Source organism: Mirounga leonina, unplaced genomic scaffold, assembly GCF_011800145.1.
Source record: "Mirounga leonina isolate KUSES-001 unplaced genomic scaffold, KU_Mleo_1.0 Mir_153, whole genome shotgun sequence".
Lineage (NCBI taxonomy): Eukaryota > Metazoa > Chordata > Mammalia > Carnivora > Phocidae > Mirounga > Mirounga leonina.
In genome coordinates, this window is record NW_023270387.1 from 37,031,533 (window position 1) to 37,048,097 (window position 16,565).

Sequence of the window (16,565 nt, forward strand, 5' to 3'; positions counted from 1 at the left end):
CATGACCTGAGCCGAAGGCAGTCGCTTAACCAACTGAGCCACCCAGGCGCCCTCAACTATGTTTTAAAATTAATTTCACTTGTTTTCTTTTAACTTTTAAAAAATGTGGCTACTAGAACATTTTTAAGTAGACACGTGTGGCTCATAACTATACTTCTGTTGGACAGCACTGCTGTAGACCATACTGAATGTACACCAAAAGGCCTCGTTTTGGGAGATAATTCCAGAATTCAGTGACCATCAGAGTAATTCATGCAAAGAGACCAGCAGTCAGTTCCCTCTCTGCTCTCCCCACACCCCCAAGCATCAAGGGGGATCAGCAAGTTACGTTCAATATATGAAACTATATGTTCATCTGCAATTAGGCCATCATGCTAACATTTAATAAATTTGGCTCGTGTGATTAACAATCAACAATTAAAAATTTTTCAAACCGTGGCAGGAAAATAAACATCAATGGATAAATAGATGGAGGATGTGATCAAAGAATTCAAAAGAGAAAATGCAGGCAGCTAAATACATTGTCCAAAGCAAACTTATTAATAGAGACATAAAATCAAAACAACTTTTTCCAGTTTATTGACATTAACAATTCAGTTCAACAAGTTTTCGCTTAGTCCCTAAGAAAGGATTTTTTAAAAAAAATCATACCTATACATATTAGGATTTCACCTAGTATGTGTGAAACACAATGCACAGAAAAATGACTAGAAGGAAATATGACAATAGGTTGGAGTGGCTAATGCTAGGTGATGGGACTATGGATTTTTCTTCCTTGTCCTTTTTTTCTTTATAAAATTTCTACAATGAACACATCTGGCTACTTTTTAAAAAATTCATTATCTAAGATTACTTAGATACATGTACACTGTAGAAAAATTAGAAACTAAAGATAAGCCAAAAAACCCTCATCGTTATTTTGATAATCAGAGAAAGTAAATGAAATGAGATAAAAGAATTTAAAAACAAGATGAAATAATAAAGGGCTTCTTGGTCCGTGGTGAAGAGGTTCAAGTGTTAAGACCTGTCCTTCAGCAAAAATACCTCCTATTTACATAGAGTTTTCCCACTTAGAATATTCTCTTCTGATTTTCTGATCCTCAAAACAACACAGTGAACAGAGTACTTAACTCTGGCTATCTCTGGATAATGGAACTACAGATAATTTCTCCTTTCCTTCTTTTTCTTTGTTGGGGGGAGAAAATGGGTGTTAGGAAAAATGAGCTGTAACAATTTGTAGATAGGGAAACTGAGGCTCAGAGAACCTACACAACTCACTATAAAATGGAAGAGCCAGAACTCAAAACCCCTCAAATCTTCACCCGAACCCAGATCCTCCCCCCCGGATCCCATTGGGTGTGCAGACACCGGTAAGACTTGTAAATGCCCAAAGTAAGACTCAAGTCTTGTGTAAACTAAGATCAGATTTATTTCTATGCAGGACGGATAGAGGCAATCCTCTTGTTTGAAAAAGTCATTGGTTTCATGCATTATACCTGGAACTGTGGTAGGTTTCCTAAGAAAGTAACCTGAACTTGACCCTAGCCTTTGAAATTCCCATACTGCAGAGCTGTTTCTCAGAATAAACAGCATGTAGTTACTTGGCTCATCCAGCCATAATCCAGCTTAAAAGCTGTAGAAACTCCGGAGTTCTAATGCTGGTATTCAAAACACATGTTTAGCTGGTGGAATTTAAATAAGGCTCCATAGCCTTATTTTTGTTAAGAGCAACACATAGTTTTTAATCCAACAAGCTTGGATCTGGCTTATCTTTTGTCCTACATAGCAATTCATATTCATAACTGTATAAACTGCAAATTACCACTCTGGAAACATACTCTGAAAATTCTCTCCCCTCCTCCAGACATTTCCAATCCGAAGTAAGATGGGACCACCAAACATTCTTTCTTGTAATACAGCACATTCCAAACCCCAAGCCCACCAAGTAAGCCCTGCTCTTGGGCACCTATCTCTGTGCTTGTTCATGGTTTAAACTGCACTCTGGTTGCACAGTTGGATCAACATGAGTTTCTTGGGGAGAGGTGTTCTCTCTCTTTAATTTGTCACAGCACTCCTTGGCTGTGTCCCCTTCTGATCCCTCCCTCCTCACTGTACCCTCATTTGGCATGTTCCCAGAGGATGTCATCTATCCTAAATAAAACCAACCCTGGAGGTTTCTCTGGGGAAAAATGCACAGTGCATTTTTGAAGGAAAATATGAGTGATTTAGGACATTAGTCACACCACACATTCCCTCTCTGAATGCAGGAAACTGTTAGCCCCTGCCCTGTTGGGAAGAAGAGTGGCGGAGATGGCTGCTCCCCAGAGGTGGGGCGGGAGGAATCGAGCAAGCTTCTCCGTGCAAGGAAGTCCACAGCACCTCGTGCTTGACATCATCTTGTAAGATGCTTTTATCAGCCCCGGACAAAGGGCTGGGTCAAACATCATCATTTCGTGCCTTTATAAGGTATCCATTTACATACTAAGAATCCAATTAGTACATTCATAGATGGATAAAATGTTAATAAACGGTTACCACTCTTTGCTCCTGGAAAGCTGGTAAATCTAACTCCCTACACGTACGTCTAAGCCTGAGTGCTTACCATGAACATCATGGATCCCCCTAACATCCAGCAGGGACTGTGACAGCACGCCCCCTGGGAAGTGCTGTGACGACTGAGGAAGGTCACCCGCACAGAGTGCCCGGCACAGGCAGGCAACGAAGCTTTAGTCCCAGTGTTGCCTCACCACCCCTACTCCACTGCCACCTGCTAAGGGTACGGATGGAGTTCTAGAAGCTGGAAGATCAGGGCAGGCGTTAGAGAACACAAGTTTAAGTTTGTTCTGAATGCACTGTAATATATAGATCATACAAACAGAAGACACAAACAGCTCATTTGCAAGGTCAAATCTAACCATTAAATTAACCCCCGCAAATAACCTAGCTAATAATTGCAAAGTAAAATAAAGAATTAACACTACCTGCCCATTAAATTAGCAAAGGTTTTGTAATTACAATGACTAATGGTCAAAGGGCAGGGACACATGCACTGTAATATTTTTTACCAAGTTATCTGGTATCACGAGTCATTAAATGTTTGTTACAATGGACCCAATAATTTCAACTCTAAATAATGATTCCTAAAGAAGTGAAGCAAAAGTCCAGAGACCCCTCCAGAGAACAGAGCCACCGACTTCTGCTGGGGCGAGAACAGACATGGCAGCCGTTCACAAGCTGAGGCAAGAAGGGGACCTGGAACGCCAAGCACCCTTTAAATAGACATTCAGTTGGTCCTTCTGTTTTTATCTCCACCTTCACACCAATTTTCAGAAATATTACCAAGTCTTAAATGTTTGGGGTCTTCTCTAGGACAACCAGGCTGCCTCTCAGGCCCTCCCATCATGCATTCAGCAAGCCAGCCTCCCAGAGCCAGGGTCAGGGCTAAGACCAGGGTCAGAGTTAGGGTTAGGGTCGGAGGCAGGTTAGGGGCCAGAGGTCAGGGGTCTGGGCATGGAAAATTTGATATGCATGATGATATTCCCTACATTATTTGTAGACAAGATAATGTAAATTATATACTTTATAAAATATTATGCAGCAATAGAAAGGATGGTGAGGAAAACAAGTGCAAACTGTCGAAAGAAAACAAGCTAAGATACTATACCAAATATAATCTATGATGATAACATGGGGAAAAAAATCAACACGTAGAGGAAAATGTTAAAGTAGTTGTATTAAGAAAGAAGGCTATTTTAAGTAATTTTTTGGCATCTTCGGTTTCCACTTTTGGAAATATGGGCCGATTTCTTTGCAAAGCAAACATGCACTTGACTAATGTCTTCCCAGTTACTCTGATAGCAATCAGCTCAGCCTCGAGCATTCACTTCCACTCATGGTACAGCCCCGTAAGCCAAGTCACTGCTTCTATAATGCTCCTTCCACAAAGTGCATCAGAATTAACATCCAAATACTGGCTTTTTTTTTTAAGCACAATTCTACATAGAACAACCTGTCCAATTCTCACCTTGTCCTCCTTTATATCCATTACCACTTTCAGGTTGAAGAAAAAGGAAGACAGAGCAGGAATAAAACCAGAGCCTTTCTCAATGGCCAGCTCCCGTTCCCTGGAGGTCCCCACCAGCCACTTCAGCAGGGCCTTAGTCTCCACATCTCTGCCAGCCTCACTAGCTCACCCACGACAAGGGCCAAGCTGGTCAAGTCAACGAGGCTGTGACTGATAGCCTCTCCCTGGGTTTCCCACCAAAGGAGACTAAAGTGCTTTACAATAAACTCACCACACATCTTCATCTTTAGCAGCTCAGGGCGGGTGAATTTATAAGCTATGGTGAGTCAGTAATGAAGGCAAGAACTCTGAGTTCTTCCTCCTTCTGTCATTTGCTTGTCTTTTGGACCTTTCCATCGGTAGGCAAAAAGCAGTGAAGTCTGAGCAATGTAAAGGGCCAGGAGATTGGACTCCATGATCTCACTCAGTGGCCTTTCCTTCGTGGCCAGGAGTCTGTGATGTATGGACCCCACAGCCTGCAGCTTCCGAAACCATCGCCATGAATGACAAATAGATAACCCTTTAGGCACAGGGGAACGTATCCATGAAATTAAAAGGAGCCCTACTCATCTCCTGGGTCAAAGGAAACTTGAACATCACACACTGTGAGTTTCAGATCCGACCCGTGGAGTTCAGACCACGCTGGATGTGTCCGCAGCAGGGCTGATGTGGATACAACTTTGTTGACTCTGCCAGCCCAGGGCTGCGCCGTTGGAACCATGCTGGCTAGCCATGGCCCGGCTCACAAAGGGGCCTTTTAGCTCTGGGGCCAAGCCTCAATGGCCTGCCTGTTACGTCTCCTGGGCCATGCTGATGTTCCATGTCAATCTGGCTGCCAAGCCCAGCAATTAGCTTGGATCCCTCATACATTTCTTCTTTTTGACGTCAAAACTTTGAGACAAATGACACTTTCCACAAATAACTGGGTAGCTCTCCTATTGGTGCTTCCTTTCCCCCTCACCCTGTCTCCCACCTCATATCACACCTACTTCCAGATGACAAACAGCAAAATGATCCACGTTACGCAATGCTGTAAAGCCAAAGAGAACAAGTAGACTTCCTTCGGGGATGTCCCCACTTTCTATCAATCTCTAGAGGCTGAGTCAAATGTTCAGGAAAAAATGTGAAAAAATATGATCCTGTGATAAACATCGTAGACGACTTTAAACAAAGTCTCTTGAATCAATGTGGCAGATGACAGAGATATGAAGACTTTTCCCCTCCTTCTTCAAACCCGATAGTTTTAAAGTTTAAATGTCTCCTGTGGCTTAAGGAACTATAAAAGGTAAGAAACAAGAGCCCTGTAGGCCCCACCTTGGACTCCTCAGTGGGGTCAGACTATGGCGCCTTTAGGAAGAATGAGGTCTGCAGCCTGTCAGAGGTCTCAAAGGTGCTGCCCTGCTTCCAAGCTGGCATTCCCAGTCTGATATGCGGGGAAATGTGTCAGCAGCTGCGAAGTAAAGGGCAGGTCAGCCAGCTCTCTCCCTCTGCCAAGGCCCAATCACTGCCTTTTCAGAAGATGTACAGCCAAGGTATGCCCTGCACGCAGTTGCTGGGGTCACCCAGGGAAAACGCAACTCATCTGATTTAGAAACAGACAAATAAGGCCCTTTGTGAGAATGAAGACACAGCCAATAATAGGCAGTGGTCACCTGCCTTCTCTTCTCCTGCTCCACGCTCTCCCCAAGAAGCTCAGCAACATCGAGATGCTGGTAACTCCCAGATTTGTACCTTCAGACCCAATTTCTCTCTTGAGAGCTTGATTTCCAACTGCCCTATTATTTCTCACCTTCTGTGTCTAATCGGCCATCAAAGCCTGCCAATGTTACTTCTCTGCCTCTCACAGCGCATAATGCTCCCCTACACGTCCGTCCTCCAACTTAGGCCGTGCTCACCAATTCTTAGCTGGACTACTGAAATTGCCCCTGAAGGTCCTCATGGCCTCTGGTCCCGTTCCTCTGTTCCATCCTTCACTGCCACCAAAGTCAGCCTAATAAACACCAACGGAGTCTCTCCGTGAAAATACTGGCTCTCCCAATTGCTTATGGCTAAATTCCAAACTCCACGGTAGGACTCCCAAAGACCTTCACCAGCCGGTCACAGCTCCCTGTCCGCTGGCCACTCCCTCCTAACCCACCTGTGGTACCTCGGCGCGTTCCAGACCAAACCAGTGGCATTCCCCCTTGCATAGTGCGTCCCGCTACCCCATCTCTTCGCACGCTTTCCCCCACTACTGGTCCTTCGAGACCCAACTTGGCTATCACCTCCCCTGCGGGGCTCTCTCCAGTGCCTCCGGTTGTGAGTTATAGGATCTCTCTGGTTCTGAGCACTCTGCATACTGTCTTCAAACAGCCCACTACAGAGCAGTGATGGGCTCAGGTGCTGGTCCGCCCAGGACAGTGCCTTAAGGTCCTTGAGGGGGCGGGGAGCCCTTCTTTATCTCTGAACCTGGTACAAGGCCGCACAAAGGAGACACTCGGGAAGTGTTGCTGAATCCAGCCATCATTGGAAGAGGGATTAGAATAAGGGCAGTGGAGGGAAGAGATGTGGACGGTCAGGACACTGGAACGTAGCTCCAACAGCCTCAGAGTAGCAGATTATGGAAATGTAGGAGTCTCTCCAGGCTTTAGTGTCTCATCTGCTCAATATAGAGGTGAGACTCTAAGATTTCTATGGCCCCTTTAAGTCCTCTGTTCTAGCATTCAGACTACATTTTCCTTTCAAATCTACAATGAAGAAAAGCTCCATATAAACCCCACGGTAATAATATGCTCCAGGAGTCTGGACGCTGTCCACAGAGCCAGCCAGGAAAATTACTGTTTTGCCTGGCCACTAGGCAGAGCTCCCAAGGACAGCCAACAGCTGAGGCTCCTCCCCTAAATTCATAAAGCCCCAATTGCCTTCTGTTACATTTGGAGAAAATCCTCCATTGATCTCTGTTCTGTTTCACTCTATGTAATCTGGCCCAAAAGTGGCTTATTAAGTATCATGCGCAACAACAACAAAAAAAACCCAGTGGCTAAAACCCAACACGCCTTGAAAATAACAAGTGCTGAGAACATGATCACTGAATTTCCAAAAGCCAGGGTAAACCCGTGGCTTGATAGCTAATCACCTCGTTACCCCGTACTCTGGGGGCGGCTGGTACCGTAGGACAGCCACTTCCGTTCTCGCAGGCTGAGGAGCAGGATAAGGCTTGACCATCTCATGGAGCATCCCTGGGTGCTGGTCACTGTAGAAAAGTCCATGCTCCTGGGTCTTGCTGACGGGGGACATCATCTGCTTGGTCTTGTAGGGGTACTCAGGTGGAGGACCCCGGGGGTCCAGCACTTTACCTGCAGGCTGGGCTGGGGAGGGTCCCCCTCCTGCCTTGAACCCCTTTCCATTCCCTGAGCCAGGGAGGTGCTGCTTAGCACCATTCCTCTCCAACGACAGCTGCATGATCCTCTCACTGAGAGAGCGGACGTGGCCCTGCTTGAGTTCTTTCAGCGCCTCGTCCTTATGCGCCTGTCCACTGTTGGCACGGTTCACCGTGGGCCTCCCCTCAGTCCGGGCCTTCTGACTGCTGCTCCCCGCCATGTAGTAACCATGGCCGGCAGCCCCCTGCTGCTGCTGCTGGCCCCGAAAGAACTGGGACTGCGCCTTGGCCTCCTCGTAAGTGGGCAGCTCCTCGTTGTTCTGCTGAGGCTGCGTGGACCGCACCTGTTTCTCCATCACCGTATTGTCCACCTGGTGTTCTTGACCCTGCGGTTCCTGGCGTGCCGACTGGTAGACCATTGGTGGGTCTTCTTGAGCGAGGTTTTCCGTGGAAGAAAAGCTGTTGGTGGGGTGGGCGGGTCCTGCGCTCCCTGTGGCCTGGTGCTGAATGGCCAGCAAGTTCATGTTCTCGGTCGGGGTGCCATACCGCAGTTGTTCCTGGATCAGCCGCTGTAACACTGTCCCAGCTGCCGCATCCTCGGAACCTCTCATTTCCACCTCTGAGTTCCTCAGGAGGCTCGGGGGCTGGAAGTGACACAGGGAGTCCTCAACTGGAAGGCAAACAGAGGGAAAAGGGTATCAGGAGGCACCACAGGCATACAGGTCTGTATCTACATGCTGAGTAATTAACATGGTAGCTACAGTAGCCTTTATTCTTTTTATTTTTCTTTCTTACAGATTATGTATTTATTTATTTATTTGAGAGAGAGAGAGAGCGCATGCACACGAGGGCAGGGGAGGAGCAGAGGGAGAGGGAGAAGCAGGCTCCCCACTGAGCAGAGAGCCCGATGCGGGGCTCAACCCCAGGACCCTGAGATCATGACCTGAGCTGAAGGCAGAAGCTTAACTGACAGAGCCGCCCAGACGCCCGCTACATAGCCTTTAAAGACAGCATTTCAAATACACCACTGCCTCTGTTTACCCTGTGGTTTCTCAGGGAAGTGTTTCTCCCAATCACAGCGTGTCTACTACTCTCCATTCCCTCACCTCCTGCTTCCTCCTAGACCTTGCTCTGTCCTTCACGCCCTCCCTTTCCTTCAAACTCCCTGCTGGCTCCTTCCCTTCCTCATATAAACATGCCAAGTCTTTCCCATCTTAAAAAAAAAAAAAAATGGAAGCAAAAAAACCAAGATCAAACAAAAAGGAATCGCCTTTTCTTGGCCCTACCCGTGTACCTCTAACTGCCACTGTGTATCTGTCCTCCCCTTCTCTTCTGATTGTCCCTCAGTAAGCAGTCTATACTCCCTGTCTCCACTTCCCAAACGCCCCATTCACCGCTCTCCCTAAGCTCTGATTAGCAAACAAGCCCAATGAGAATATTCCATCTCCCGTATTACACACCTCACCTCTCTGAAGCATTTGGCATGGTGATCATCTACTTCCTGAAATGCATCCAGGTCTCCCACCCCAACCCCTGCCCTGGTTCCGGCTCCTGCCTCTCTGTGCACATCTCTGGCTCCCTTTTCTCCACCTGCCCCTTAAATTCTGGTGTTTCCCACAGCTCTGAAAGCTCTCCCACCCTCACTCAACAGAATCTCCTGGGGCATCACATTGGCCACCTGTCTTCAACTACTGACTCATGACCCACATCTACCACCACCAGCAGATGGCCCATTGGCTCTCCACACTCAACATGTCTTCCTCATCCCCAACTTACCCACCCACCAAACCCCATATCCCTGCCTCATCTACGCCTTGCCAAGCCAGAAACCTGGGAGTTTTCCAAAGTTCTTTCTGTTCCCTTACCCCCAACATCTAGTATCAGCCTGCCAACTTTACCTCCTAAACACCTCTCCTAACCCTCTTCATTCCCTCCCAATCTCCAAGTTTATTATTGATAACCACAATATAACTGCAAGAACCATTTTAAGAGTGCATATGATGTATCAGGTATTGTGCTAAATTCTCTCCATATGTTATTTCGTTTATCCCGCATATAATCGTATGAGGCACATGCAATCATGAGACAGATATTAATTTCCCCTATCTCACGGATGAGGAGAGAGGTTCAGAGAAGGCAAATGACAGAGGTTACAGAGATAGGAAGAGCCAGAGTCAGGATCTGACTCATTCTACAAAAAAAAATCTGTGTTTATTCCACAACACTGCAAAGCCCTTGGTGTCTTCTACCCAGACAATTCCAGCAGCCTCCTTATCTATTTTTCTGACACTAGTCTTGTTCCCAACTCCAAACCCACCCCGTAGACCTCAACCTATCTTCCACTTTACCCTGAAAGATTGTTCACATAGGAAAACCTAACTATATCACTCCTCTGCACAAAATTCCTCAATAGTTAATTACAAGATGAAACTGACATTCTACCCTAGGATGCAGCAGGTACTGCATTACCCGATCCAGCAACATTTCAGGCCACCACCACCATCTCCCCTCCCAGGCCATCCCTCGGTGTGTAAGTCCAGGAGCACCTAAGACCACATAGCTCCCAGACAGGCCAGTTCTCTTCCGTCTCTAGGGCCTTTGCTCACGTTCTCTCATCTCTGCTAAGAGAGATGCATCTCACCACATCTTCTTGGGAGATTCCTAGACATGCGTCAAGTGAGAACTCCACAGCTACTTCTGAGTACAACCTGTCCCACTGCAGCCCAGCAGGCTTGAGCCCTCCTCCTGAGCCCCCGCTCCATTTGTACGGATCACCATTAGGGCTATTACCACAGTAGATAGCAGCGATTTATTTACACAAGACTCTTAACTTCTTAAAAGGCAAGGATCACGCCAACTCACCTGGGTCTCTCTAGCGCACAGCTCAGTGTCTGCATGTAATGGGGGATCAAACATTTAACCAAAGAATTCCTACATGAGTGCCATGAAATATAAAATTTATTCATTCCACAACAATATTAGTAAACAGTGTGTTGAGGAAATTATAGAGCATTAGGATAGTAAAAATTCTAGCACTTACTATGGGTGTGACCTCGAGCAAATCACTTACTCTCTCTGAGCTCCATCTCCTCAGGGGTAGAGTGAGGGAACGGAAATAGATCATAGCCCAGCAGCCTCACTTCTACAATTCCAGGCAACGATGACTCTGTGTTTCTATATATACATAGAATACCTCGTCTCCCCGCAAACCAGCTTTCTTTCCCAAGGTTGCCTTTTTGTTTGTCTGTGTTTTCTATAATTGGCATCCTAATCATGTGAGCCATCCAGATAGAAATTTCAGACATACTTTTGGCCCTTTGTCTCTTTTTCTCCCCATTTTTGATCAACTGCCAAGCTAGTTTTTCTCAGTCCAGTGAAATGAGAAAAAACAAAGGTGGTAGGATATGCTTACAAGATATATATGTATATTGCCCACATACACGTGTATATACACAGACACTTGTCATTAGGTTTATGCCTATCTTTTTTTTGGCAATGGCTGTGAAGGGTCACATCCCTCTTACTCTTTTTGGTATTAAAATATGAGAAAAGGTGACACTAGATGACATTTTTAGTGTCTTTGCGATAGCAAAAGACTGCAACCCTAACTTCCAGGCCCTCAGCCGCTTCCCAGGTTCTGGCTCTCCCTACCACTTGCCCAGAGGTCCCGAATAGCCTCCTAACATCTCTTGCCTCTGGCCTCTTCTTTCAATCCACACTGCATCTATGATCTGTCCTCTTCTACTAGAATTCAAGAACCGGATGGCAGAGTTTTATCTGCTGTCTTCACTTGCTATCTCCAGTGCCTAAAACACAACCCTGATACCTAGAAGGCATTCAGAAAGTAATTGTCCAGCAAATTCAAGAACTTTACAGATTGGGTCCTGAAGCTCAACTCTGATCATACCACTCTGCCTCTTCCTCCCCCCCAGCCCCACCCCCCAAATCACACCTCCAAGACCTGAGGCAAGTTATTTGGCTTCTCTGAACCTCTCTCCTCTGTAAAATTGGCAGACTTCATATCTGCTCCGTAAGACTGCATGTGTAGTAAATTCGAACTTATTCCCTACTTTCCGAGAATGTATACTGTAACTAAGATATAAACCCAAAACTCAACAATAAAAAATTTCAAACACGAAAAACAGGTTATTGGAAGTCCACGTAAGATGAATTGCCAAAGAACTGTAATAAGCGATGAAGAACCCAAGGAAAGAGAGATCAGTGTGGGCTGAAGTGGGCCACACCCTCACTGTGCAAATCTTCCCCGCCAACCGGTTACATCTGGGCATTCAGACAGGTGCTGGGGGTAGAAGGTAAAGAGAACACAGTCCCTACCCTCAGAATAACTGCTCTGAAAGGCTTGTGGCACAAGCAAATTCAAATTATTGTGAACAACTTAAGTAAAAATTCAAATAAAAAGACAAATATATTTCCAAAAGGTAATCATTTTGGGGGGAAGGAATGGGGTCTCATCAAGCATGAAAACTACTGAATTCCCTTTTCATAAGCATGTTTGCCAAGAACCAGGAGATCCTTCTGGTTCTTTTTTTTTTTTTTTTTAAGATTTTATTTATTTATTTGACAGAGAGCAGGAGAGAAAGTGAGAGAAAGCACAAGCAGGGGGAGCAAGCAGAGGGAGAGGAAGAAGCAGACTCCCCATTGAGCAGGGAGCCCGATGCGGGGCTCGATCCCAGGACCCCGGGATCATGACCTGAGCCAAAGGCAGATGCCCAACCGACTGAGCCACCCAGGCACCCCTCCTTCAGTGGTTTTAAAGATTCCCTTCCATTTTTACCAATCTCAAAAGCCCGCAAAAATAGGCAAGAAGTTTTCACAAAGGAGGCAGCTCCCTGCCTACTATAGTTCTGAATTTCTTCCGCACTTCTCAATTATTTGCAAAAAGAGATAAAAGTGAAAGCAGAGAAGGAGAAAAAGTTCCGGGAAAGAGTACAAAAAAGTATTTAGGACTTAGAGAAAAATTAGGAATAAATGGTACACTCTCAAGTTCCTACATAAGAACTCTGTCTGTTGAGAGAGTCACATATTATTGTAAAATAGTCTATTGACACCATAGCCCAAACATTAAAAATAAGGCACCTACCAAGAAAGAGACAATCAACAATACAACTGGCTGATTTTTACAAGGCTAGAGAAAAAAGTACGCAAAAAGGCTAAAAATCAGAAACATATGATCCTCTTGTTTTTCCAACCCACATGCCAGTAAAAGCACTTACCAACTTTTTCCCTGATGCCACCACCGTTTGCCTCCACCGTCAAAGCAGATGGTTCACGCCTCCCAGAAAAGAGCTGGAAGTCTGGGAAAAAGTAGCTGGGGTCTTCTAGAATCGGGGCAGGACTACCAGGGCTGTAACCAATAGGAGGGGGACCTGGGGAAGAAGCAAAGTGCCTATTAGTGTCCACGAAGTCCTTCCCTCGCTCCTTCTTGTGTGACTCATGAGAGCCCACGAGGCATTCTCCCACATTCAACTCAGAGCTGTCTTTTTGATTCATAAAATTCCGAAGTTACCATTCATAATTATCACAAGTCCAGCCACCCACCAAAATGGCCCATGAGGTCAAAATAACAACCTTTAAGACACACTGAGTGAAGTCATGATGCTTTCACACCAACCAGTTCCCCGGGTGCCCCGCAGCAGAAATCAAGCCCCCTGCGGAACTGGACAAGTCCCCGAGTTCGGAATGGTCAAGGTGGGGGACGGAAAGGACAGGGGTGGGGAGGCCAGGAAAGGATACTAAAACGGGAAGAGCAGCTGGGTCACCGAAGACATAAAAGACACAGAGAGGGGTTGGCCGTGTTGCCATACCACGCGGGAGCAGAGGCCCGTCCGGGCCCTGGACAGAGCGCACAGCCCCACTCAAGGATGCTGGAGCTCCGTGCAGCAGTGGGAGCCGGGGACATGGGCTCTGGCTCTCTGCCGAGCACTGGCCTTTTGGCCCCGGTTTATCTGCTTCACACACAAACCGGAGTGTGCTTCCTGTTCCAATCAAACGTGACACAGTAGTCAGCCCTACAGGCACTGAACATGAGCTACCACTACAATAACACTGACATGCACATACAACATCGTGGGAACGCTCGGCAGCGCGGGCCCGGGCCCTCTGCCCTCTCTGCACGGACTTCTCTGCTTGGGCACCACATGGAAGGCTCTTTTGGGGCCAAAGCAGCTTCGTTTACTCCAGGGGAAGAATCATGCTTTTTTTTTTTTTAAGTAAAATCCTTGACCAAATGATAATTCCATTAGAACAAAAATGTTTCTCAGCTCTAAAATTTTATTTATTTATCTGAGAGAGAGGGCACGAGTGGGGGGCGGGGGAGCAGCAGAGGGAGAGGGAGAAACAGACTTCCCGCTGAGCAGGGAGCCCAACCACGACACGGAGCTTGATCTCAGGACCCTGGGATCATGACCCAAGCCGAAGGCAGACACTTAACCGACTGAGCCACCCAGGTGCCCCAAATATTTCTCAGCTCTAACTTCAAATTAATTTGAAAGTAATATGAAATTTCTTGCTAGGTTTTTTTATCTGCTCCTTTCCCACAAGGCCAAAGCTAGCAGTACCTAATTATTCTGAGGCCATAGATGGGGGTTTACTCATCAGCCTCCTCAGTTTCTTTACTTCAAAACACGAAGCAATATTTGCATGTTTGCTCACATCTATCATTGGCACGTGTGGACTAGAGAGAAAAAATATAATATTTATCTTATAAAGTTAAACTAAATAATGTAGTAGTGACTCTTATCTTAAAGATGAACATAAACCAAATCTGAATGACATATTATACGGAGATCAGTCTAAAATTGCAGTTCCAATGCCTATGACGTTATCTGTCAGGGTGCTCTTTTTGGCCCACCTGCCAGGAGTGTCTTGGAAGAAACTCACTCCTTTCTGGGCCTCACCTTCTACATCTATAAATCTAAAAGTCTCAGGCTAAAATTAGGAATCACGGATGGCCTGGATCCTAAGGCAAATCCTGACCTGGCTTCTACTTCAGCAGGTGGAAATGTTGGTGGGAAATTAGAGAAGTGCAAGGTGCAACGTTGGCAGCACATTACGGTCACCAGGGAACTTTTAAAATCCTAATACCCGGGGCGCCTGGGTGGCTCCGTCAGTTAAGCGTCTGCCTTCAGCTCAGGTCATGATCCCAAGGTCCTGGGAGCGAGCCCCGTGTCAGGGCTCCCTGCTCAGCGGGGAGCCTGCTTCTCCCTCTCCCTCTGCCCTCCCCCCTGCTGGTGCTCTCTCAAGCTCTCTCTGTGTCAAATAAACAAATAAAATCTTTAAAAAATAAATAAATAAAAAACAAAATCCTAATACCCAAGCTTCTTCCAGACCACTTCAGTTGGAATCTCCGGGGACAGGGCCCAGGCATTTGTATTTTAAAGAGCCCCTCAAATGATTCCAGCGTGCAGCCGAAGCTGGAAAGCCCTAAGCTGGAGGGAGAACAGTGCACCCAGGCAAAAATCCCCAAACATAAAAACACCTTTCTGTACCCTCAGCCCTACCCCCACCAAATCAGCGTGAGAGAGGACTTGAGGACCCATACATTTCAATAAAAGAGAGAGTGGTGTTTTCTCATAGTGGATCTGGCTCAGGAATGGCATGTGCAAGCATATGACAACTTTGGGTGACGCCATCTAGTCACGTGACTCAAAATTTTAAGTGAGAACGGAGAGCAATCTGCTAATGAAATGGAGGCCTAATTAAGGGTATATATGTACATGTGTATATGCATATAAACGAATGTGTAGGGTGTGTGTGTATGTATAGATACATGCTTTCAATATAGAACCTATTAAGAATCTCTGCACTAGCCATTCTCATCATTACAATGAGACAGTTAGGGACCATGGTAACAAGCCTCAAGTGAAAAACATTATGTACCTGAGGCGCTTTCTGTTGGGTGTAGAGTTAAAGCGCTTCTCCTGGAGAGCAGAACCAAGATGCAGCCTCACCTACAAGCTGGACTTAAAACAGAGGACCCTGGCTCCAAAAAGCACCAATGAGCTGCCTGAATTGCCGGCCAACATCAACCAATCAGGACGAGGCCTTTCCAACCAATCAAGATGAAACCTTCTTCCCCCCGCCCCTTCATTAGCATATTAAACCAGCGTGGGAACCTGAGGGGGATTTTTATAGTAGCCGGGCCTCCCTTCCGCTCTGGCGGGCCAGTCTAACTCCTCTCTGTTAGTGCTGAGTCTCCCTTAGGCTCCAGCTGTAGCCCCGGTAAAGCCTTGCCTGTGTCTTTGATTTTGGGGTCCAGCCTCGTTTCTATCCTTGCCCAGCCCAAGAACCAGTAACAACAACCCTGGTAGAAATTGATTTTCCACACCTTATCCAATGGCCCGGCAAACGAGAGCAGGTTCAAGGGCTCCAGGCCACAGAACATACGGAGAGCAATCCTTGAAAGCGCCGCTCTGTTCCCCCGTCAGCAGAGAGGGCACCAGAGATACGCCGCCTTTCACCATTTTGTCTACAGGCCTCGATATTATGAAAGCGAGAAAGCACATCTCACACATCCGCAGACGGAGCGACAGGATGTCCAACCACATATCAACAATCGTTTAAGACTTTTTTTGTACACTCGGGTGTCCCACGCATTCCCGGAGTCATGTTCCCACTGCTGCCCCACTCCTTGGAGCTGAAGAAAGAGCCCAGCAGATGACCAGACGGACCTTGCAGAAAGGCAGGCCTGGTATCATCGCTCCACTAAGCCAAGTGAACCAAGTGAACTCTCCCAGCCTGACACGCCCTACAGGAATCATGCTATTTGGAGCTTCCTCACAGGCCAGGCAAGGTAAAATGACAAGAATCTGTGTCACCGGTCTGCTGCAGCAGATTCCTGGGCTATATGGCAAAAAAGAAAGAGAGGCCTTGCCCTTAATCCCACAGATACATAATCCTTCCCTTCCTACTCTAGTTCACGATCTTCACTAGGAACTCCTATAGCACAGATTGAGTCTCTTACCTTATGCGAATGCAGGGTACACGATCTACCCCACGGTCAACGCTATCTGACATGAGAAACTGGAAGTAAACACGTGACTTATGACAACACATGAGGGGGAATGCTGTGGGCTTTGTTAGCGTTCTCCATACCCAGGAGCGAAGCTGGGAGAACCCAGGGGA

At 46.6% G+C, this 16,565-nt stretch overlaps 1 protein-coding gene across 4 annotated transcripts in view; it reads right to left on the reverse strand.

Moving 5' to 3' along the window:
- AMOTL1 (angiomotin like 1) overlaps window positions 1-16,565 on the reverse strand; it is a 148,142-nt gene that overhangs the window by 56,969 nt on the left and 74,608 nt on the right. For all 4 annotated transcript variants that reach the window (XM_035009357.1, XM_035009358.1, XM_035009359.1 and 1 more), the window contains 2 exons: window positions 12,656-12,808; window positions 7,179-8,091 (listed from right to left, as the gene is read on the reverse strand). In XM_035009357.1, the coding sequence (XP_034865248.1) occupies window positions 7,179-8,091; window positions 12,656-12,808 (1,066 nt within the window). The remainder of the gene's footprint in view (window positions 1-7,178; window positions 8,092-12,655; window positions 12,809-16,565) is intronic.